Consider the following 20,989-nt stretch of genomic DNA (forward strand, 5'->3'; position numbering starts at 1 on the left):
CCCACATGGGGGGAGTCAGTGGGGCGAGGGACAGACCATTCCCTTTGGGAGAGGGGTGTGTTCATCTCCAGCCCCCCCATCCCCTGCCCCACACCCCCCAACAAGAACCAGCCCCCCAAAGACGCTCCAGCCTCTGTACAGCCGTTTATTGCGGGCGGGGGGCTCTGCTCGCTTGGGGCCGGGGGGGCCCAGACCCCTCCAGCACCCGGGGGTCCCTTCGCCAGCAGCCGGGGGAGGGGAGGGGGGCACGATGCCCATGGGGAGGGGGCGGCCGTGGCCGTGGCCGGGGGTCCCGACGTGTCCCGGCGCGGCGCAGGGCAGAGAAGCGCAGGCAGCGGGCGGGGGGCAGCCGGGGGGCACAGGCGAAGCTGCGGGGCCGAGATGGGCCGGGTGGGGCCGGTGCCCGGTGCCCGGTGCCAGCTAACTGGTGCCCAGCGGGAAGGTGGGCGAGTGGCGCTCGGTGCCGATGGGGCGCGAGGGCACCTCGGCGAAGCCGACGTGTCGCCGCTCTGGGGACAGAAATGGGGCGTCAGCACCGGGCGTGGTGGCACGGGGGGATGGGAAGGGGAGGGGGGTGGCAGCCCACGTACCCCCGGTGCCACCGTCCTGCTCCTGCCCCGGCTCCTCCTCGTCACCCTCCGCTCCCTCGGGGTCCTCGGGGATCTCTGACACCGTCAGCGACTTCAGGTCCTCCTCGCGCTCGTCGATGCCGCCGGCGAAGGACACCTTCTGCCCGCCTGTGGCGACCGGCACGGTGGCCCCGGGGACCCTCAGCGTGAGGAGACCCCGCTGAGGGGCGGGAGGGACGCGGCCCCGAGCCCCGGTGCCCGCCCGGCAGCGGGCGAGTGAGCAGCCACGTCCCCTCGCTGTCCTTGTGTCCCCATCCTACTGCCATCCCTGTCCTGCTGTCCCATCCCCATCCCTCCACCACCCCGTCCCCTCGCTGTCCCCATCCTCCCGCCACCCCTCCCCACCGTGTCTGTCCTCCTGCCGTCCCTCTGTCCCCCCCGTCCCCATCCATCCCTGTCCCCTCCATCCCATCCCGTTACCTTTCCGCTTGTGCGCCTTCAGCCCGGCGGGGAAGTAGCTGCGCTCGGCTCTGCCCTGACTCCCCGGGGCTGCCCGGGCGGGGGTCGATGAGACCGGGCAACGGCGAGGCACGCCCGGCACCGGCACCGGCAGCGCCGCGTCAGACAGCGGCGGGGGTCGGGCTGGCGTCACCCGGCCCCGCGGGGGACGGGGACACGGCCCGGCGGGGCAGCGTGGTGGCCTGGCAGCCCTGGCACACGCCTTGTCCTCGCCCGAGGGCTACAGGGGGTGGTGGTCCCCGTCCCCATCTCCCCGCGTCCCCCAGACTCCAGCAATCCTGTCCCCACACACCCCGAGCTTCTGGTCCCCGTGTTCCCGCATCCCCGGGGCTCTGCCACCTCTGTGTCTGTCACCCCGTGTCCCCACACCTCTTTGTCCCCTGGGCTCTGGCAGCGCCACGTCCTCATCCCCCAAATCCCAGCAAATCACCGCACCCCCACATCCCTTGGGCTCCGGAATCCCCCTCCCCACGTCCCTGCGGCAGCCCCATCCCCGCATCCCCGGGGGCAGCCCCATCCCCGCATCCCCGGGGGCTCCGGCAGCCCCATCCCCGCATCCCCGGGGGCAGCCCCATCCCCGCACTCCCGAGGCTCCGGCAGCCCCATCCCCGCACCCCCGGGGCAGCCCCATCCCCGCATCCCCGGGGCTCCGGCAGCCCCATCCCCGCACCCCCGGGGCTCCGGCAGCCCCATCCCCGCATCCCCGGGGCTCCTGCAGCCCCATCCCCGCATCCCCGGGGGCAGCCCCATCCCCGCATCCCCGGGGCTCCGGCACCCCCATCCCCGCGTCCCCCTCTCCCCTCACCGGACTCGAGGGCACTGTCGGGGTCGCAGCCGTCATCGGGCTCCCCGTCGGAGCTGTCCCCCCCGCCCATGCCACTCTCCAGGTGGGACTGCACGATGCGCTGCACCGCTGGAGAGACGCCGGTGTCACCGGTGTCACCGGGAGCACCGGGGTGTCCCCCCGGCCCCCCGCTGTCCCCGTGCCGCCGGTACCTTTGAGCGAGGGCGGGGTGTAGGCACACGGGTTGGTCCTCTTTGGTTTGAGCAGGCAGCCCTCGCCCGATGAGCGCTGCGGGGGGAGCGAGGTCGGGGTAAGGGGGGGCTGGTGTCCCCAAGGGGGTCACCGCCACCCCGGGAACCCCCGGTGAGGTGGGGGTTGACGTGGGGGTCTCGCAGTGGAGATGACACCCACCCCTCCCCAGCAATGAGGACCCCACTAAGGGGATGTGGCGCTGGGGACACCATGATGGGGACCCTGTGTTGGGGACCCTGTGTTGGGGACCCTGAGTTGGGGTCCCTGTGTTGGGGACCTTGCAGTGGGGATGGGGTATTGGGGACACCATCCTGAGGACCTTTCTGTGGAGACCCTGCCATGGGGATCCTGTGTTGTGGACCCCCATTATGGGGACACTGCCTTGGGGACATGGCACTGGGGTCCCCACGATGGTGACACTGCCTTGGGGACGTGGCACTGGGGTCCCCACGATTATGGGGACGTGGCACTGGGGTCCCCACGATGGTGACACTGCCTTGGGGACATGGCACTGGGGTCCCCACGATGGGGACACTGCCTTGGGGACGTGGCACTGGGGTCCCCACGATTATGGGGACGTGGCACTGGGGTCCCCACGATGGTGACACTGCCTTGGGGACATGGCACTGGGGTCCCCACGATGGGGACACTGCCTTGGGGACGTGGCACTGGGGTCCCCACGATTATGGGGACGTGGCACTGGGGTCCCCACGATGGTGACACTGCCTTGGGGACATGGCACTGGGGTCCCCACGATGATGGGGACACTGCCTTGGGGACATGGTTTTGGCTGCCCCCGATGGTGACCCTGTTATGGAGACCTTGTTTTTGGGACCAAAACCACAACGGGGACCCCTCCACGGGGATGTGGCGCTGGGGACACAGTACTGGGGACACTGGGGGGGTGACACCCCGCGACGGTCACGCGCTGCTTTGCACGGCGGCCAAACCCCACAGTCTGGCCGGGCTCCATGTCCCCATCCCGCGTCCCCGTCCCCGTCCCCGGCGCCGTGTGCCCGTGCCGGGAAGGAGCCGATAAGCTCCGGCCGCCGGGGCTGGCCCCGATAAGCCCCGCGGGGGACACGGGACGTGGGAGCGGGGCCGTGTCGGGGGTCCCGGTGCCCACTCACCTGGTAGGGCAGGTTCTCGTCCTCTGTGTCAGCGGCGCCAGGGGGAGAAGGATGAGCGGGCCCCGGGCACCCAGCGGGGCCGGGCGGGTCCTGCCCCACTCTCGGACCCCTCCAGGGGTCACCCTGCCCGCCGGGACCCGCGTCCCCTCCCTGCCACCTCCTTCCTTGTGTGGCACTCCGGCCTCTCCCTGCCACCCTCTCCCTTGCCAGACATCCCATTCCACAGGTGGCACAACATCTCCTCCCTGCCACCGTGTCCCACCCCAGACACCATGTGCCATCCCTGCCACCGTGTCCCATCCCCGCCACCGTGTCCCACCCAGACACCGTGTGCCATCCCTGCCACCGTGTGCCACCCCAGACAGCGTGTCCCACCCCAGACACCGTGCGGGACAGACACCGTGTGCCATCCCTGCCACCGTGTCCCCTCCCCGCCACCGTGTCCCACCCAGACACCGTGCAGGACAGACACCGTGTGCCACCCCAGACACCGTGCGGGACAGACACCACGTCCCATCCCTGCCACCGTGTCCCATCCCCCGCCACCGTGTGCCATCCCTGCCACCATGTCCCATCCCTGCCACCGTGTCCCCTCCCTGCCAGCGCCTCCCGTCCCTGGAGCAGCCGTGCCCCGGCCCCGCTCACCTGGGGAGGAGTGTTCGGAGAGCTGGAAGAGCATGGCCGGCGTGGGCCTCCGCCGGCGGATCTGGGGCACAGCGGGGTGTCACCGGCTGGGTGGGGACGCCCCGGGTCCCCTGTCCCCTGCCCTGCGCCCCAGGGACACGTGTCTGCACGTGTGTGAGCGTGTGTGCGCCTGTGGGTGCAGGGCCACAAACCCACCCGGTGCGGGGTCCCCGGGGTGTCCCCAGTGCGTCCCAGCCCCACGCCAGCTCCTCCCGGGGGGACTCTGGGTCCGGCGTGTGCTGGGGACGTCCCCTCGGATCAGGGACAACCGGCGGGGGTGGCTGCACCGACTCCCAGCGTATCCTGTCCCCTTCATCCCATCCCTGTCCTCATGCTGTGCCGTCTGTCTCATCCCTTCCCTGCTCTCCTGTGCCACCCCTGTCCCTGTCCCTGTCCCTGTCCCTGTCCCTGTCCCTGTCCCTGTCCCTGTCCCTGTCCCATTCCCTGTCCCTGTCCCTGTCCCTGTCCCTGTCCCCCTGGCACAACTCTCCCTGTGCGGGTCTGCAGCTTCCACGGGGATTTTGGAGCTCTCTCGTCCTGTCCCCATCCCTTCCTCAGCCTTTCTGTGTCCCCCACGCAGTCCCGTCCGGTCTGTCCCTCCCGTCCCACTCCGATCCCCCTTCTCCTGCTCTGCCGGTCCCATCGTCTTCCTCCTGTCCCCTCTGTCCCTTCCGATCTCCCCCTGGATCCATCCCCTCCCTCCTTCCCTCTGTCCCCTCCCACCTCCTCCTTGTCCCATCCCATCTGTCCCAACGCATCCCCCCACGTCCCCTCTGTCCCTTCCATCCCCTGCCTCGTCCCCTCTGTCCCTTCCATCCCCTTCCTTGTCCCCTGTGTCCCCCCCGATCCCCCTTGTCCCATCCCCTGCCTCGTCCCCTCTGTCCCCTCCGATCCCCCTTGTCCCATCCCCTGCCTCGTCCCGTGTCCCCCCCGATCCCCCTTGTCCCATCCTCTGCCTCGTCCCCTGTGTCCCCCCCGATCCCCCTTGTCCTGCTCTCCCGGTCCCATCCCGTCCCTCCCGTCCCCTCCAATCCCCCTTGTCCCATCCCCTCCCTCCTGTCCCGCTCTGCCCCCATCCCGTCCCCGCTGTCCCCGTCCCTCCCCGCCTCCCTCCAGCCCCCTCGGGCTCTCCCGTGTCCCCCTCCGGTCCCACGCGGCCATTCCGGGGGTCCCTCCTTGTCCCGAGGTCACCGGCAGCGCTTTGCCCGGCGGGGAGGAGGGACCCCCGGGCCGCCCCGGTCCCCTGTCCCGGTGCCCGCTCCCCTCTCCCGGTGCCCGGTGCCCGCTCACCATCTCCACGGCGCGGGGGTCCAGGTTGCTGGGGGGGGCCGGCACCGAGAACTGGATCTTCTTGCGCTCCTTGGGGTCCATGGCCTTGGCCGGGAGTCACCGGAGCCGGGGGGAGGGGGTCTCTGCCACCGCTACCGAGCGGAGTTCGGTGGCACCCGGGGCTCGGTACGACGAGGAATGAGAGTGGCGGGAGGTGGGGAAGGCAGAGCCGGTGAGGAGGAGGAGGAGGAGGAGGAAGGAGAGGGAGGGAGGACACGTCTTCCTACCAGGAGCTGAATTATTCATTCCCCCCCTCCCCGGGCAGGGGGGCTGAGGCCGCGGTAATGAGTCCTTGGGGAGCCCCCCAGGGGGTTCAGCCAACCTGGGGGGGGTCCTTAACCCCTTCCCTGCCACGGGGGACCCCTCCTGCAGTGGCCGGTTGCGCTGGGACAGGGACGGGTGGCTCCATAGGTGTCCCTGTTCCTTACGCCTGAGTGTCCCCAGAGGTGGGGGGCAGGGGACAGAGGGACAGCGGCTGCCACCCCTTTGTGGGCAGCGGCGAAATTCCCCCCACGCGGCTGCTCTGCGCCACACGGGACAGGGCCACCGCTCTGGAGGGAGTGGGGAGAGAGTCCCTATGCGTGGGGACTCCCAAAACATCCCATCCCATCCCCTGTGTGCCCCCCACCCCAAACTGCAGCCCCCCAGGATGTCGAGGCTGCGGGAGCTGTGTCTTCACCCAGGACTGTGCCCACCTGCCCTGGTTTTTCCCCAGTTTTTTTGAGATTTTCCCCATAGAAAATCCCACGGGACATAAAATATTCCCCCTGGGGAAGGGAGGTGGGGGGTTCATCCCCCAGGATAACCGCGCATTCCAGGCAAGGAACGAGGGACATCGAGGCACCTCTCCTGGCCTCACCGAGGGGACACAACCCGGGGGTCCCCATGCAGGGGGACAGCGGGGTGGTGGCTCGTCCCCTCCTGGGACGTCCCGGGGCGGTGTCGATGGGGCCGCCTCTGGGCAGGAACGAGGAAGGGGGAGCCGGGAACTGGCTCCGTCCCCCGGATCTCCCGGTGCTCCAACGGCTGCGGGTGGCCGTGGGCCAGCAGCCACCGCTCCAGCAAAATATTTACCCGAGTGGCACCGAGCCATGGACCAGCCTCCCGCCCGCCCGGCACCGCGCGGCAAAACACGGCCCGGCCCGGCTCTGGGTGACAAATCCTGGCTCTGGGTGACAAATCCTGGCTCTGGGTGGCAAATCCTGCCTCTGGGTGGCAAATCCTGCCTCTGGGTGGCAAATCTCGGCTCTGGGTGGCAAAGGCCAACTCTAGGTGACAAAGTCCAGCTCTGGGCAATAAATCTTGGATCGGCGTGACAAATCTTGGCTCTGTGTGACAAAGCCGGGCTCTGGGTGACAAAACGTGTCTCTGGGTGACAAACTTGTGCCAGGTGGGGACAAATCAGGCGCCAGCAGAGCCCAGTGTCCTCACGGAGAGCAAAATCTGGGGACAAGGTGAGGGGTGCCTCGGTCACCCTTGTCCCCTGTGCCCGGTGTCCCCGTGGCAGGCTTCGAGCACCGTCCCCATCCCAGGACCCGGAGTCGTTATGGCAACAGGTTCCCGGGCTCCATCCCGCTGCTGTTCCCGCTTCTCCCACCCACGAAGACGCCGTGTGAGGGGGTGGCCGGGCCCCCTCCCCTCCCTGCGCTGCGGCAGCTCCGGCACCCGCAGCCCCCCGGGATCGGCAGGCGCCGCCCGCGCCCGCGCCCACGCAGCGTCACCCGCGGGTGGCACCTGCAGCGTGGCACGGGGGATGGGGGGTCCGCAACACGGGGGCACCTTCCAGGCACACGTGTGGCACACATGGCCCCGCTCGTCGCCGGGACGGCACCGTGGGCAGCCCGTGCCGTGCCCGTGCCCGTGCCCGTGCCCGTGCCCGTGCCGTGCCCATGCCCGTGCCCGTGCCGTGCCCGTCCCCGTGCCCGTGCCGCGGTGCCGCGGGGGCTGCAGCTCCGCGCAGCAGCGAATCCTCCCGCAGAGAGGGAGTAAAAATAGCAGCAGGTTGAGGGAAGAAGAGCTCGCCCCCCGCCTGAGCCCACCGCGGAGCCCGCGGGGCGGTGCCACCGGGGCAGAGGGTGCGGGGATGGACCCTGGTGGGGACATGGTGGGGACAGGGCGTCGTGGTGCGGGGGGCACACCAGGGACGGAGCGTGCTGGGGACAGGGTGCCACGGGGACAGGGTGTGATGGGGGTGGGACACCGCGGGGACAGGCTGTGCTGGGGTGGAGCATCGTGCCCAGCGGGGTCTCATGGGGACAAAGAGCTCCAGGGATGGGCCATCGTGGGGACAGACAGGGTGTGCTGGCTCTGGAGCACGGTGGGGACAGGGTCCCATGGGGACAAAGTGCCCCCAGGATGGGCCATCGTGGGGATGGACAGGGTGTGCGGGGGATGGAGCGTGGTGGGGACAGGGTCCCACGAGGACGAAGTGCCCCAGGGATGGAGCGTGGTGGGGACAGGGTGTGCGGGGGATGGAGCATGGTGGGGACAGGGTCCCACGAGGACGAAGTGCCCCAGGGATGGAGCGTGGTGGGGACAGGATCCCATGGGGACAAAGTGCCCCAGGGATGGAGCGTGGTGGGGACAGGGTGTGCCAGGGACAGTGTGGTGGTGATGGGGTACATCAGGGACAGGGTGCCACGGGGACAGGACCTTCCTGGGCCAGGACACCGCAGGGACAGGGCCTCGCGGGGACGAACACACCGTGGGGACAATCGCACGGCCCATGGGTGAGTGCCGGGGGGATGTGCCCACAGGATGGGTGAGGGTCGTGCTGGAGGTGCCGGGACCCCCTCTCAGCGCCCTTCACCCCGGTATCCCCCTCCGGGCCCCACTCGGCCCTGCGGGGGTGTCCCTCACCCCACTCCCGGGGGTCCCCCGAGCCCCCCGAGCCGCCCCCCGCACCCCAAGACCCCCCCGTGGGTGCAGCCACCCCCCGGAGCTGCAGCGGGGGCCGGTGCTCCCCTGGGTGCAGAGTGGGAGTGGGAACACGCGTGGGAGCAGAGCACGCGTGGGAGCCCGAGGGGGTGGGTGGGGTGGGGGGAGCAGGGGGATTAACCCCTTCACTGCTGGGAACCCACCCTGGGGGGCTGCAGAGGGGAAGGGGGCCTGGGAGGGACCTTCCCAAAATGGGGCTTCACGCGGGGCACCGGGCAGCACTGGGGGTGCGATGGGGAAACTGAGGCAGGACTGGGGGGCTGTACCTGCAGAACTATTGAGGGGCTCCAATCCCATGTTTTTAGCATGATGGGGGGTGTCTGCCACCCACTATCCCCAAAAAGTGCGGGGGCTCCAGCGGCGGCACAGGAGGGGCCGTGTCCCTGGATTCCCGGCGGGACGGGGCCTTGTGTCCCCACACCCGGCAGGACAGGGGTGGCCGCGTCCCCAGCGTGACGAGGAGTGGCACCCCTGAACCCCCACGGGGCGGGCAGGGGGCTGCATTCCCCCAGGCCCCTCCGCTCCCGGTGCCACCGGTGCCCTCGCCAGCGCCGGGTGCCGCGGTGGCAGATGTCACTGCCGACGCTGGCATGGCCAGGCTGGCACGGCCACCCGCGGCTGGCACGGCCGCGTGGGCCGGGCAGCGGCTCAAGGGCTTTGGCACAGCGGGGCCGGAGCCACGGGCCCATGCCCAGCCTGGCACCCACACCGCGGGGTGGCACTGGGGGCACTGGGGGGGGTCCTGGGGCAGCACCCCGGGGTGGGCACCCACCCAAGGTGCGGCTGCACACAGAGCCCGGTGCCAGGGCGTGCCCGGGAAAAACCTTGTGGGGGAATGTGGGGGGCGGACAGATCTGGGGGTGTTCCAGGAGGGAAGGGGTGCAGTGGTGAGTCTCGGAGAGGCAGCGCGGTGAGGGGGGGGACATCCCGTGCCTCAGTTTACCCACCTGTAGCACTTGCCCGCTACACCTGAAGCCCCACCCACCCCTTTTCCCTGCGCAGGGGGGACCCCAAAAGATCCTAAAACTCATCGCGGTGCCCCCACGGAGCCCTGCCAGGGTGGGCTGAAGGGGGGCTCCACCCCTGCTCCCCCCAGCCCATCGCTGACCCCCCTCGGGGGTGTGTGGGGGGGTCCCGGCCGCCAGCACAGCCCAGTTTGCTGCTCCATTCCCAGAAGAAAGAATAAAGTTAAAACATCTGTTAATTTATAAACCAATTTAACCATGACTGGTTAATAAATAGCTTCCAGCTGGCACCCCCACCCCGCGCCGGGCAGGGGGGGCCGGGGGGCACAGCCGGGCTCGCCGCCCTCCCGCAGCCCCCCGGGGTCGTTGTCGCTTGTCCCCGCGGGGGTCTGGGGATGTCCCCGCGGGGTCTGGGGGTGTCCCCGCGGGGTCTGGGGGTGTCCCCGGGGACGCGGCCGGAGGGTCCCCGAGGGGCGCAGGGGACGGGGCGGTGCCCACGGGGGGTTCGGTCACGCGGGGGGGTCGGGGCTGGCGGAATGGGGTGGGGGGGGGTCCCCGTGGTGAGGGGTGAGGGGAGGGGAGGAGGGAACAGGGAGGGAGGAGCCTGGAGGGGGTGTGGATGTGAGTGTGCATGTGTGTGTGTATGTGTGTGCATGTGTGTGCGTGTGTGAGTGTGTGAGTGCGTGTGTGTGCGCGTGTGTGCCTGGGCTGTGAACGTCTGTACACCTGTTCCAGGCCTGTTCATGCATGTGCATCCATGTGTGTGCATCCATGTGTGTGCCAGGGCTGTGAACGTCTGTACATGTGTTCCAGGCCTGTTCATGTGTGTGCATCCATGTGTGTGGCAGGGCTGTGCAGATCTGCAGGCATGTGCCAGGTGTGTTCATGTGTGCACATCCATGTGTGTGGTCATGTGTGTGCCAGGGCTGTGCTCATCCACATGTGTGTGCCAGGCGTGTCCATGCATGTGTATGCACATGTGTGCTCATGTGTGTGCCAGGGCTGTGTACATCTGTACATGTATGCCAGGCGTTTTCATGCGTGTGCACCCACATCTGTGCTCACATGTGTGCCAGGACTGTGTACATCTATACATGTGTGCCAGGCATGTCCATGTGTGTGCTCACATGTGTGCCAGGGCTGTGCCATCCACAGGGGCCGTGTGGGGCTGTCCCATCTCTGCTGTCCCCACGAATCCGCCACGCGTGTCCCCGGGCCCGTGGGGCACCATCCTCGCCGCGCAGGGATCCGGGATGGGGACGGGCCCGGCCCCGGTGCCGTGGGGTCCCCACTCGTGCCCGGTCCCTCTCGGGGGGGTGCGGGGGGGGTGCAGGCCGTGAGCCCCCGGCCGGCGCGGCCCCGACACGTGTCGCAATAGTAATGTAATTTGTCCCTAACAATGGGCAGCTTGAGGTTTATATTTAATTACACCGATCGCACCAACCTGAACTCACCCTTATTCATCAATAATGCATGGGTTTGTGTTTATCGCTGCTTAATTAATCTGTGCTTACCACAATTAAAGGCTCGCAAAATCCCCCAAGGTGGCAGCGGGGAGCGGCTGTGCTGGGCTGGCACGAGCGCGGTGGCGGCGCGGTGGCAGTGCCAGCCTGGTCGTGGTGCCAAGGCGGTCACCTTGATGGCATGGTCACCCTGATGGCGTGGTCACCGTGCCAATGTGGTCACCCTAACAGCGTGGTCACCCTGGCAGTGTGGTCACCCTGATGGCATGGTCACCCTGGCAGTGAGGTCACCGTGCCAAGGCAGTCACCCTGATGGTGTGGTCACCCTGGCAGCGAGGTCACCCTGATGGCATGATCACCCTGATGGCATGGTCACCCTGATGGCATGGTCACCCTGGCAGTGTGGTCACCCTGTTGGCATGCTCACCGTGCTGGCATGGTCACAGTGCTGGTGTGGTCATGGTGCCTGTCTGGTGACCCTTCTGGCATGGTCACTGTGCCAGCATGGTCACCGTGCCAGCGTGGTCACGGTGCCTGTCTGGTGACCATTCTGGCGTGGTCACCGTGTCAGCGTGGTCACAGTGCCTGTCTGGTGACCCTTCTGGCATGGTCACTGGGCCAGCGTGGTCACAGTGCCAGCATGGTCACAGTGCCTGTCTGGTGACAATTCTGGCGTGGTCACCGTGCCGGTGTAGCACTAGTGGCCGGTGAGACCCAGCCCAGCTGCCACACCGGGTGACACCCCCCCGGGTACCCCCATCCTTGAGTGCCAGGAGGATCGAGAGAAGACCCCCCCACCCATACTTGGGTGCAGCAGCGGGGACCCCCACCCTGCCCTCCCTGCCTCAGTTTCCCAACAAGGAAACCGCCAGCACCACCACCACATCCGCTACCCCCAAACCGCCGCCATTCCTCCTCCCCGGTGCTGTTCCCCAATTTTGCCTTTCCCTGCCCACTCTGCACGCCCTGGCACCCCGGCAGTGCCAGGGCCCGTGCCCCCCACGCCGTGCCAGGCCAGCTCTGTGCCTTTAAGCGCGGTGGCGCGGCTGTCCCGGATCAGCCGGAGCGCCTATTAAATTTTTATGCGAAGTGTAAATGGGCCAGGTCTCCAGCTTCCCGCTCCCTCCGAATGATTTATTACTCGCAAATACCACAGAACTAATTAGTATAGTAATTAATTAATACGAATTTGCATATTTGCATGTGCAATTAGTGCAGTGGAGTGATTACTCTGAAAATGAGAAGTTGGGCCTGTCAGATGGGAGTGTGAACTGGAGTGGAAAAGCCTCGTGAAAACGATCCCGGGCGGCGGCGGCGGCACCGGGCACGAGGCGGCACCGGGCGGGCGGCGGCACCGGCGAGGCCCCGCGCGGGTTTGGGGGTTCGGCCCCCGGGACACCCCCTGTTCCCTCATCCCATCCCATCCCATCCCAGCCGCGGTCCCCGAGCCATGGGGACCGCTCCATCCCTCGGCCATCTCCATGGCGACCGGCTGTGCCAGGCGCATCACCATGGCAACGGGCCGGGCCACGCAGCCTCGCCATGGCGACTGTCGTCATCGCGCTCTGTCGCCATGGAGACCCCCCATCTCCCCAAATCCGCTCCCTGCCGGGCCCCCCCACCTCGGCCTTGGGGTGCGGGTGCTGCTCCTCCCCGAGAGCAGCGGGGAGGTGGGATGGGGGTCCCCGGGGTCCCCGGGGATTGGGGCACCCAGGGATGGGGGCAGCACCCCAGGGTACCCCACACTGGCATCCCCTGTGCTGTGGGGCTGAGCGCTGTGACAGCAGCACTGGGCTGGACCCGCTCCCGGGGGATGGGACCTGAGACTCCCCAGGGTGGGGCTTGGCACCCCCGGCCCCACAGCTCGGTGTCCAGTCCTTGGCCTTTGTCCCTGGTGCCACCCAGGTGCCCCTTCGCCTGTGCCCACCCCTCTGGCTCAGGCCTGGCACAATTCCGGGAGATCCACCAGCCGCCTGTGCCCGGTTTTGGGGGGCAGGAAAGTGAAATGGGGGTGATGGAGGTGCCATGGCTATGGAGAACCCCCACCACCCCTGTGTGCCACATCCCCCCAGCACCGGGCCCGGGCAGCCCCAAAAATGGGCCTGGGCAGCCCCCAAACAGGCCCGGGCAGCCCCAAAAAAGGGCATGAGCAGCCCCCAAATGGGTCATGCCAGCCCCAAACGGGCCATGCCAGCCCCCAAAATGGGCCATGCCAGCCCCCAAACGGGCCATGCCAGCCCCCAAAACGGGCCATGCCAGCCCCCAAACGGGCCATGCCAGCCCCCAAAACGTGCCATGCCAGCCCCAAAACGGGCCATGCCAGCCCCCAAAATGGGCCATGCCAGCCCCAAACGGGCCATGCCAGCCCCAAAACGGGCCATGCCAGCCCCCAAAACAGGTCATGCCAGTCCCAAACGGGCCATGCCAGCCCCCAAAATGGGCCATGCCAGCCCCAAAACAGGCCACGCCAGCCCCCAAATAGGGCCATGCCAGCCCCCAAAATGCCAGCCTCCAAAATGGGCCATGCCAGCCCCCAAAGGGGCCATGCCAGCCCCAAAACGGGCCATGCCAGCCCCCAAATGGGCCATGCCAGCCCCCAAAACTGACCCTGCCAGCCCCCAAAACGGGCCATACCAGCCCCAAAAACGGGCCATGCCAGCCCCCAAATGGGTCTGGGCAGCGCCAAACGGGCCATGCCAGCAGCACCCACTCAGCTGTGCCCGCGCGGGTGGCACCCCCAGTGAGTGCCTCCCGACCTGGCACCGCGGCCATGGAGAGCCTGAAGCCTGGTGACGTCACATACCAGCTGTGACGTCATAGGGGTTTGCGACATCATCAGGGCGGCCTTGTCCCCCGGCAGCAGCCGCCTCTGCTGGTGGCACAAGGGCAGCCCCAACCCTGTCCCCAAAGGACATCTGAGCCCAGCAGGGGCGAGCACAGGGGTGACAAAGGAGCGTGGGGCACGGGGGACAAGTCTCGGTGTCCCCAGCCCGCCATCATCTGTCCCCAGCCCGCCATCATCTGTCCCCAGCCCCACCTGCAGCCGCGGCCCCGGTACATTCCCACCGGGCAACTCCCGGGTGGCATTTTCCTAATTAACAACGTGCGGCTTAAAGAGCGCCGGGGCTGCGTGTGACCGTGGGGGACAGGCTGGGGACAGGATGGGGGGACAGGATGGGGGACAGGGTGAGGGGACAGGATGGGGGGACAGGCTGGGGGGACAGGATGGGGGGACAGGATGGGGGGACAGGATAGGGGGACAGGATGGGGGACAGGCTGGGGGGACAGGCTGGGGGACAGGATGGGGGACAGGATGGGGGACAGGATGGGGGGACAGGATGGGGGACAGGATGGGGGGGCAGGATGGGGGGGCAGGATGGGGGACAGGATGGGGGACAGGATGGGGGACAGGATGGGGGGGACAGGATGGGGGACAGGCTGGGGGGACAGGATGGGGGACAGGATGGGGGGACAGGATGGGGGGACAGGATGGGGACAGGCTGGGGGGACAGGATGGGGGGACAGGATGGGGACAGGCTCAGGGGACAGGATGAGGGACAGGATGGGGGGACAGGACAGGAGGACAAGGCGGGGGGACAGGATGGGGACACAGGTGGGGGATATGAGCAGGAATTTGGATGCCCTGGGAGCAGGACCCAGTGGGTGAAGCAGCCACACCACAGCCCCAAGGCTGGCCCAGCATCTCCTCATCCTCCTCTGGCACAAGATGAAGGAGTTCCCCAAACCCCCCTGATGCCAGCTCAGCCCCCCCCTCTCTTTCCTCAGTTTCCCTCCTCCATCAGCTCCCCACCCGTGACCCTGAACAGTCAGCGCTGCGGGGACTTTTGGGGACACGGGGACGGGCAGGGCAGCACCCATCCCCCAGAGCCCCCCACCCTCCTCACCCGCTGCCCGGAAGGTGCCCAGGCTGGGTCCTGCCAGGGCGGAGCTGCTCCAGGGACCCGGCCCGAAGGCAGCGGGGACAGGGACGGGGACAGGGACGGGGACAGGGATGGGCTGAGCTCCTGCTCCCCTCGGTGACATTCCCGGCGGTGGCTCCGCCGCACGTTAGCGCATCCATCTCTCCCCAGCCTTCACCTCCCAGAAATATTGCAGCGCAGAGCCGGCTCCATCTGGCAGCGGCCCCCGCCTCCCCCCGCACCGCTCGCGGGGAGATGCCGGAGCCGGATCCATCGCCCGGGCCCGCATGGATCGGCCTCGCTGAGGGCCAGCAGGGACCCCCCCGGTGCCAGGAGCCAGCTGGCATGACCCCCGTGCCACACCGGGGCTGGCGACAGCGTGGCCTGGCCGGGGCTGTGGCAGCCGGCTGAGCCCCGGTGAACTCGCCCCACGCGGGGCCCCGGAGCCGCCGTGGGCCCAGCTGGCTCCCAGCCGTGTCCCGGGCACCACCCCGCACCCGGCTCCCACCGCCCGACCTGCTGCCGTGCCCCCGCCGTGCCCCCGCCGTGCCCCCCACGCAGGGACCCCGGCCGCGCCCATCGCTTCCTGCTGGAGGGTGGATTTTGGGGCAGGAAAGAGCCTCGTGCCTCTGCCCAACTCCTCACTGGGCCTGCCTGGCACCGAGGCCACCAGAGATGTGACAGGGGTGGCCAGGGACCGGAGGTGGCAGTGCTGGCACAGGGGGTCCGGGCACATGGGGACATCAGTGGGGTGGGCGGCAGAGCCCCGGGATCACCGGCCCACCCCCCCCAGCCTCCAGGCCCAAAAAGGCAGAACCAGCCCTGCCCCTGCTGCCACCCTGCTCCAAGGTGCCCCCCAAGCTGTGCCCGCTCCTGGGTTCACCTCAGCCTCGCCCGGTCCTGCTGCACAGCCCCAATTCCTGTGGGATGGATCCTGCCCATCCAGCCCCCATGCTGCCAGATCCATGCCCACCTCTGTGCCCGAAACCCCTTCCCAAAGTCACCCAAGGACTGGCACAGGGCTGGCCCTGCCCTGCTGTGCCCTGTGCCACCACCAGCACGGGGACAGCACCACGGGGACAGCACAGGGACAGCACAGGGACAGCACCACGGGGACAGCACAGGGACAGCATGGGGACAGCACGGGGACAGCACAGGGATGCCACTCCTGCCCTCTCCCGGCCCAGGGCCCTCAGCAGTGCCCGCTGCACCCACCGAGGCAGAGCTTTGGGGTTTCACCTCCCCGCTCCCCTTTCATCTCCTCTCCCCGTTTCATGGCTCCACTTTCCTCTCCCTCCAGTGCTGCGCATGCTGATGAGCCTCCCGCCGGTGCCCACCCTCGCCCTCACCGCCGGTGCCCACCCTCGCCCTCACCGCCGGCTAACGAGGCTGTAATGGGCACCCTGGGCCAGGCACTTGGGGCTCAGCCCTGTCCCCATCCTTGTCCCCACACGGGCCAGCTCGGCCACTCGCGCTGTGCCATCTCCTCGGTCCCAGGCAGAACCAGGGCCCCGTTGGACCCCCACGGGCCGTGGTTCTGATGTCGGGGCATTGCCCTGGCACTTGGGGTGTGGCCACCCTCCAAGGGCTGGGGACGATGGCCGGGCAGTGGGGACTCCCCCAGAGCTGGCTCTGGTGTGCCACAGGTGAGGTGGGCTCCTGCCGCGCCCCCCGGCCCAGCGAGGATGGCAGCAGCGCGGGGAGCCGAGCGGTGCCGCGGGAAAGGCCGGCGTGGTGCCAGGAGGATGCCCGGGAATCCGTGCCCAGCGTGGCACTGGCAGGGCTGGGGTGGGCCCTGCCTCCCAGGTGCCATCTGCTCGGCTGCAGCCGTGAGTGGCAGTCGGGGGGACGCTCGCCACCGGTGGAGCCCCTCTGCCACCTGCACCGGGGGAATGGGCACCGCTGACGGCCCTGGCAAAGCCCTGGTGGCCGGGCACGGCCGGCCCTTTGTCTGCGTGTGGGCACAGCCACCACCGTCACCGTGTCCACCCTCGCACCAGCCCCTGCCCGCGCCCCTCAGGCCAGGCAGGTCCTGACCCCGGGTCTGTGGGCACAGAGGAGATCCAGGACGTGGCACCGGCCTCGTGGATCACCGGGCGCTGGGAAGTGCCCGTTTAGGTTCCGTGGCCCAGCTGCTGCCCACCACAGGGGCACCAGTGATTTCTGGGCACACGCTCTGTGGTGGGGACAGATTTGGAGGCCGGAGGGTGGCAGAGCACTGAGGAGTTCCCCGACAGACAAAGGCACGGCCGGGCCTCGGCCCCCAGCGCCGTGGGGTTGGCACCCATGGGTGCCCAGCCTGTGCGCACTGGGGAGGGTGTGACGTGCAAGGGGGTGCCAAAGGCCGTGCGGGGCAGTGCCACAGCGACATCGGCCTGGCTGTACGGCCACGGGGGTGCCAGCGCGTCCCTGTGCCACCCGCACCGGCCACAGCCCTGCCCACGCCACCCCAAAGCGGGCACCGCCACCACCTCCGCTGTGCCCCCAGCCCGTGCCAGGCCCTCGCCACCGCGGCCGAGGGTGGGGACGGACCCGGGCGAGCCGCCGCGGCGTTTTGCGGCGAGCCGCAGATGCCAGCTCCCAGCGAGGGTCCCCGTGGCATCGCCCCCCTCACCCCCGCGCCCGCCTGTGTCCCTGCCACGCTCGGCCCGGCCGGGATGGCCGCTTTTCCCTCCGGCTCCATTGTTCCTCCCGGCCCCGCCATCGCCTGCATCGCGCCCGGGTCCCATTTTGCAGCGTGTAGGCAGAGCTGGAGATTTGGAAGAGGTTTTTTTTTTTTTCCTTTTTTTTTTTTTCTTTTTTTTTTTTTTTTAGAGTACAGAGTGACAGATGGCGAGTCCTCCTTCCCCAGAGAGACAAATCTCCCTGAATGCAAGCGCATGTCAATCATTAGCTCTCATGTGATAGCTCTCGCGCATGACGTGCCAACCATATGGCACTGGCAGCAGAGCTGGTACCCCCTTTGCTGGGTAGAGATGCCACTCTCGCCTCCTTTTGGATAGAGGACTGCAGGAGGCTGGAGCACCTCAAGGAGCCGCGTCCCGCTCCCAGAAGATGCTGGGAACAATGAAATAAGAATTCCTGCGGTCCGCCCGAAGGTGAGTTATGTAAGAAGTGGAGGGTTGGGAGGGCAGCGGAGGAAACTTGAATGGAGAAAAGGCAACTTCCATGTTGATTTTGTTTCTCCGCCACGTCTCGCCCTTTTTTCCCCCCATCTTTCGTTCTCCCCCGGCCCTCGCTTCTCCCGCTCCCCGCGGGCCCCTCCGGTGGGGTTTTCTCCCCCCGCCAAAGCCCCCCCAACGGGGCTTGTTGGGCTTTCGCCGCCCCCGGTCCCCCCCCACCAAACCTGGGCGCGCCCGGGGCGCCGCGGTCCCGGTGGGACGGAGCGGGCAGCGGCGGCCGAGCGGCATCAACGAAATCAGCGCGGAGCCGCCGCGCCGCCGCCCCGGGGGGGCCCGACCCGGCCGAGCCGCCCCCCCGCTGCCCCTCCGCGCCCCCGGCCCTCGCCCCGGGCGGTGCCCCCCGCCCCGGCCCCGCCGCGCCGCCCGGCCCCGGGGGCGCCCCCGGCAGCGCCGCCGCCCGCGGCCACCGCGCCCCCCGGGGGGGTCTCCGGCCGCCCCCGCCGCCGCCCCCCCGGTTGGTGCCGCCGCATTTTACGGGCCGCGCTCCCGCGGCCGCGGGGAGCCCCGGGGCGGGGAGGGGAAACCGGGCGCGGCTGACCGGGCCGGAGGGGGTACGGGGGGTACCTGGGGATGCAGGGTGGGGGGGGCGCGGCGGTCTCGCCTCCATCCCCCCGGCCCCGGGAAGGCGGTGGTGGAGCCGCCACCGGGGCCGCTCCGCGCCCGCGGCAGGGAAAAGTTGGAGGCGTCAAAAAGGGACCGGCGACACCGGGCCCGGCCCTCGGGGCACCGGCGGGGAGGGGGGGGCGCACCGGGCGGGCCGGGAGCGGGGGGGCGCGGGGGTTGTGCGGAGGAGCGGGACAGGGGCGCGGGCGGCGGCCGCGGGGACCCCCCGGCGGTGGGGCCGGCGGGGGTCGGGCTGGGGCGGAATCGCCGCACCCCGAGAGAGCCCCGGTGGCCCCGGGGTCGGGCAGCGGGGGCGGGGGGCAGCGGCGGGCGGCCCCGCGCCCAATTCGTTTTCGCCGGTGCCGGCGGGTGGGAGCGGGGCGGGGATGGGGGGGCGGGCGGCGGGGCCGCCGGTAACGCCTGGCTCTTTGCCCCCCGCTGCAGCCACCATGTTGACGCGACTTTTCAGCGAGCCCAGCCTGGTCCCCGAAGTCCCGAAATTCCCCGGTTGGGCCGAGGAGTGCGAGGAGGATGCCCGGAGCGAGAAGGAGGAGCGGGCGGGGAAGGGCTGCGCCCTCCCCGAGGAGCCGCCCGAGGGTTCGCTGGGAGAGAGCAAGGAGGAAGGGGAGCTAGGAGGGGACGAGGAGGAGGAGGAGGAGGAGGAGGAAGGCCTGGAGGAGGCGGAGGGCGAGCGGCCCAAGAAGCGCGGCCCCAAGAAGAGGAAGATGACGAAGGCGCGGCTGGAGCGGTCCAAGCTGCGGCGGCAGAAGGCGAACGCCCGGGAGAGGAACCGGATGCACGACCTGAACGCGGCCCTGGACAACCTGCGCAAGGTGGTTCCCTGCTACTCCAAAACCCAAAAACTCTCCAAAATCGAGACCCTCCGCTTGGCCAAGAACTACATCTGGGCTCTCTCCGAGATCCTGCGCTCGGGCAAGCGGCCCGACCTGGTCTCCTACGTGCAGACTCTGTGCAAGGGGCTGTCCCAGCCCACCACCAACCTGGTGGCCGGCTGCCTCCAGCTCAACTCCCGCAACTTCCTGACGGAGCAGGGGCAGGAGGGGGGTCGGTTCCACGGCCCCAACGCCGCCTCCTTCGCCGTGCACCCCTACCCTTACCCCTGCTCGCGGCTGGCCGCGGCGCCCTGCCCGCCCGCCGCCGGCCCCGGGCCGCACGGGCTGAGGACACACGGCTACTGCGCCTCCGCCTACGAGAGCCTCTACGGCAACACCTCCCCCGACTACAACAGCTCGGAGTACGACGGGGGGCTCAGCCCCCCGCTCTGCATCAACGGCAACTTCTCCCTCAAGCAGGACTCTTCATCCCCCGACCACGAGAAAAGCTACCACTACTCTATGCACTACTCGGCGCTGCCCGGCTCCCGGCCCGCCGCCCACAACCTGGTCTTCGGCTCGGCGGGGATGCGCGGGGGGGTCCACTCCGAGAACATCTTCCCCTACGACATGCACCTCCCGCACGAGCGGGGCCCCATGTACGAGGAGCTCAACGCCTTCTTCCACAACTGACCCCCTCCCCGCCGCCCCCTCCCCATCGCCGAGCTGGCGGGGAGGGGGGGGAGACACCCCCAAACCCCCCCACCAACACCCCCCACCCGCGGCGGCCCCGCGGATCGGCCCCCGGGGCTCCGCCGTGGGCTTTGGTGCAATATGGGGACCCGGCCCCGGCGGCGGGTCCCCGCGCCCCGTGGGGACAAAGTGCTTTTTTGGGAGGATTTTCCCTTTTCCTTAATTTTTTTATTCTTGTCGATTTCGTTATTTTTAAAATTTTCATTATTTATTGCTAATTCTTTATTATTTAATGCGATTTCTTTAGTTATTTTATTATTATCGCTGTTATCGTCACTATTATTACAATAACTATTACAGCTATTATAACGATTATTATTATTATTATTATTATTATTATTATTATTATTATTATTATTGTTATTATTATTATTATATTTTCCAAAGGGAGACGCCCCGCACGGGCCGACCCCCCCCTCATCCAACCCACCGGAGCCCCCCCGGTACCCAGCACGACCCTCTGGGTCGAGTCGCTTCGTTTCATTTTTAATTCGTTTTAATTCAATTTTATATAGTTACCTTTTCATTTTTTTTTTCCCCCTCCCACCCCCATTTTGGGCCGTTTCTCCCCTCCCCAGCCCTGACCCCCACCCCCCCGGACCCCCCCGGCATTGGACACCCGCTGCCCCGGCCCGTGGGAGCGAGAGGAGCCCGCGCTGCGGCGCGGAGCGAAACTTTCCGAAGCAATAAAGAGGCGCAGGGAGGAACGAACCCCAATTTCTATCTATGCAAGAGGCCCGGCCCGGCGGACGCTCCGAGATGCACTTTGCTTTGGGGGGGCCCTGGCCCCGCTCCCCGCCCCGGGAGCTCCTCGCAGCGCGTGTGTCAGGACGTTTTTTACCTGTTTTAAAAACTTGAAACGGAAAAAAAAAAAAAAAAAAAAAGGAAAAAAAAAAGGAAAAAAAAAAAAAGATAATAATTAAAAAAAAAAAAGACCCCCCCAACCCCCATCCCCGCGGAGCCGCCCCGGTTTTCCCGAGCTGGCGGAGCGGGAATATGCAAGCGGGGCTCGGGGGGCTGGCGGGGCTGCGCCCCCCCCGCGGCGCCCGGCCCGGGGGTCTCCGTC

General features: G+C 68.2%; 2 protein-coding genes and 1 long non-coding RNA gene across 6 annotated transcripts; 2 read left to right on the plus strand and 1 right to left on the minus strand.

The window, feature by feature from the left end:
• Positions 1-356: 356 nt before the first annotated feature.
• Positions 357-5,439, minus strand: PPP1R1B (protein phosphatase 1 regulatory inhibitor subunit 1B). Of its 2 annotated transcripts, none has more exons than XM_072919127.1 (8): positions 5,229-5,439; positions 3,900-3,960; positions 3,255-3,277; positions 2,085-2,160; positions 1,894-2,001; positions 1,050-1,211; positions 591-737; positions 357-509 (listed from the first exon to the last, which is right to left on the minus strand). In XM_072919127.1, the coding sequence occupies exons 1-8, from the start codon at positions 5,307-5,309 to the stop codon at positions 421-423; spliced, it is 747 nt and encodes a 248-aa protein (XP_072775228.1). In that variant the 5' UTR covers positions 5,310-5,439; the 3' UTR covers positions 357-420. The 2 variants fall into 2 exon arrangements, with proteins under 2 accessions (XP_072775228.1, XP_030112049.1); XM_030256189.4 differs by having other exon boundaries at positions 1,050-1,118; positions 5,229-5,436.
• Positions 5,440-7,209: 1,770 nt separating this feature from the next.
• On the plus strand, positions 7,210-9,420 carry LOC116806670 (uncharacterized). 3 transcript variants are annotated; one of them, XR_012052090.1, is made up of 3 exons: positions 7,210-7,342; positions 7,895-7,996; positions 9,207-9,420. It is a non-coding gene; the product is annotated as an uncharacterized lncRNA (long non-coding RNA). The 3 variants fall into 3 exon arrangements; XR_012052091.1 differs by having other exon boundaries at positions 7,258-7,371; XR_004365708.3 differs by lacking the exon at positions 7,210-7,342 and having other exon boundaries at positions 7,780-7,996.
• Positions 9,421-17,498: 8,078 nt separating this feature from the next.
• Positions 17,499-20,776, plus strand: NEUROD2 (neuronal differentiation 2). Its single transcript, XM_030256218.4, has 2 exons — positions 17,499-17,650; positions 18,782-20,776. Exon 2 carries the CDS (start codon positions 18,787-18,789, stop codon positions 19,861-19,863), a length of 1,077 nt encoding a protein of 358 aa, XP_030112078.1. The 5' UTR covers positions 17,499-17,650; positions 18,782-18,786; the 3' UTR covers positions 19,864-20,776.
• The last annotated feature ends 213 nt before the right edge of the window (positions 20,777-20,989 follow it).

Source organism: Taeniopygia guttata, chromosome 27 (assembly GCF_048771995.1).
Source record: "Taeniopygia guttata chromosome 27, bTaeGut7.mat, whole genome shotgun sequence".
Classification (NCBI taxonomy): Eukaryota; Metazoa; Chordata; class Aves; order Passeriformes; family Estrildidae; genus Taeniopygia; species Taeniopygia guttata.

Bases quoted from the DNA above. Each gene is read 5' to 3' on its own strand.
- PPP1R1B (XM_072919127.1), bottom strand. From the start codon at position 5,309: ATGGACCCCAAGGAGCGCAAGAAGATCCAGTTCTCGGTGCCGGCCCCC. The intron at 2,161-3,254 runs GTGAGTGGGCAC...CTCCCCCCGCAG, and splicing joins ACGAGAACCTGCCCTACCAG to CGCTCATCGGGCGAGGGCTG. The intron at 510-590 runs GTACGTGGGCTG...TTCTGTCCCCAG, and splicing joins GCAGGACGGTGGCACCGGGG to AGCGGCGACACGTCGGCTTC.
- NEUROD2 (XM_030256218.4), top strand. From the start codon at position 18,787: ATGTTGACGCGACTTTTCAGCGAGCCCAGCCTGGTCCCCGAAGTCCCG.